The sequence below is a fragment of the Perkinsus marinus genome, assembly GCF_000006405.1.
Source record: "Perkinsus marinus ATCC 50983 genomic scaffold scf_1104296971402, whole genome shotgun sequence".
In the NCBI taxonomy this organism is placed as follows: Eukaryota; Perkinsozoa; order Perkinsida; family Perkinsidae; genus Perkinsus; species Perkinsus marinus.
The window spans coordinates 1-1,055 of record NW_003202116.1 but is presented as its reverse complement, the minus strand read 5'-3'; the positions used below and the strand labels follow the sequence as shown (position 1 = coordinate 1,055).

Here is a 1,055-nt window from a genome sequence, read left to right as displayed (position 1 = left end):
CTCGGCCGGAGCTTCAGTTGTCTCGACCAGAGCCTCAGTGGTCTGGACCGGAACCTCAGTGGTCTCGACCGGAGCCTCAGTGGTCTCGACCGGAGCCTCAGTGGTCTGGACCGGAGCCTCAGTGGTCTCGACCGGAGCCGCAGTGGTCTCGACCGGAGCCGCAGTGGTCTCGACCGGAGCCTCAGTGGTCTCGACCGGAGCGGCAGTGGTCTCGACCGGAGCGGCAGTGGTGTCTACAGGAGCTTCAGTGGTCTCGACCGGAACCTCAGTGGTCTCGAACGGAGCCTCAGTGATCTCGACCGGTGCGTCAGTGGTCTCGACCGGTGCGTCAGTGGTCTCGACCGGTGCATCAGTGGTTGCTACAGGAGCTTCAATGGTTGCTACAGGAGCTTCAGTGGTTGCTACAGGAGCTTTAGTGGTTGCTACAGGAGCTTCAGTGGTTGCTACGGGAGCCTCGGTGGTCTCGACCGGTGCCTCGGTGGTCTCGACCGGTGCCTCGGTGGTCTCGACCGGAGCCTCGGTGGTCTCAACCGGAGCCTCGGTGGTCTCGACCGGAGCCTCGGTGGTCTCGACCGGTGCCTCGGTGGTCTCGACCGGTGCCTCGGTGGTCTCGACCGGAGCCTCGGTGGTCTCAACCGGAGCCTCGGTGGTCTCGACCGAGGTCTCAGTGGTCTCGATTGGTGCCTCAGTTTGAGAACCGCAGGGGTAAGGATTACCCTCGCATGCCTCATCAGTCGCCACAAAGCACAAACTGCCGTCATTCTTCTTGAGGATGCCATAACACACTGGATCATCCAACCAAAACTTGCAGTAGGTTCCAAGTTCAGAGGTCCTACAACCATCAACAGAGGAACAAGCATCATCACAGGTCGATGGCGGGGATTCGAGGCATCTCACGGGCTCGAACGAGTCGCAAGTATTTTCCTCGTCATCGGACTGATAACACTTCGAGTCACCATTGTGATATAGTCCAGAGCAATGACCATCCTCCTTGCAATAGGACTGTCCACATCCGGAAGTCTCAGAGCAGTAATCCTCACAGTACTCGTCAGGGG

The 1,055-nt window shown here is 59.4% G+C and overlaps 1 protein-coding gene across 1 annotated transcript; it reads right to left on the bottom strand.

The window, feature by feature from the left end:
* Positions 1-27: 27 nt before the first annotated feature.
* On the bottom strand, positions 28-832 carry Pmar_PMAR005796 (mucin-3A, putative; the record flags this gene model as incomplete). Its single annotated transcript, XM_002766964.1, has 1 exon — positions 28-832. A coding segment is annotated over one exon (805 nt), but the record flags the coding sequence as incomplete, so codon positions are not given.
* Between the last annotated feature and the right edge of the window lie 223 nt (positions 833-1,055).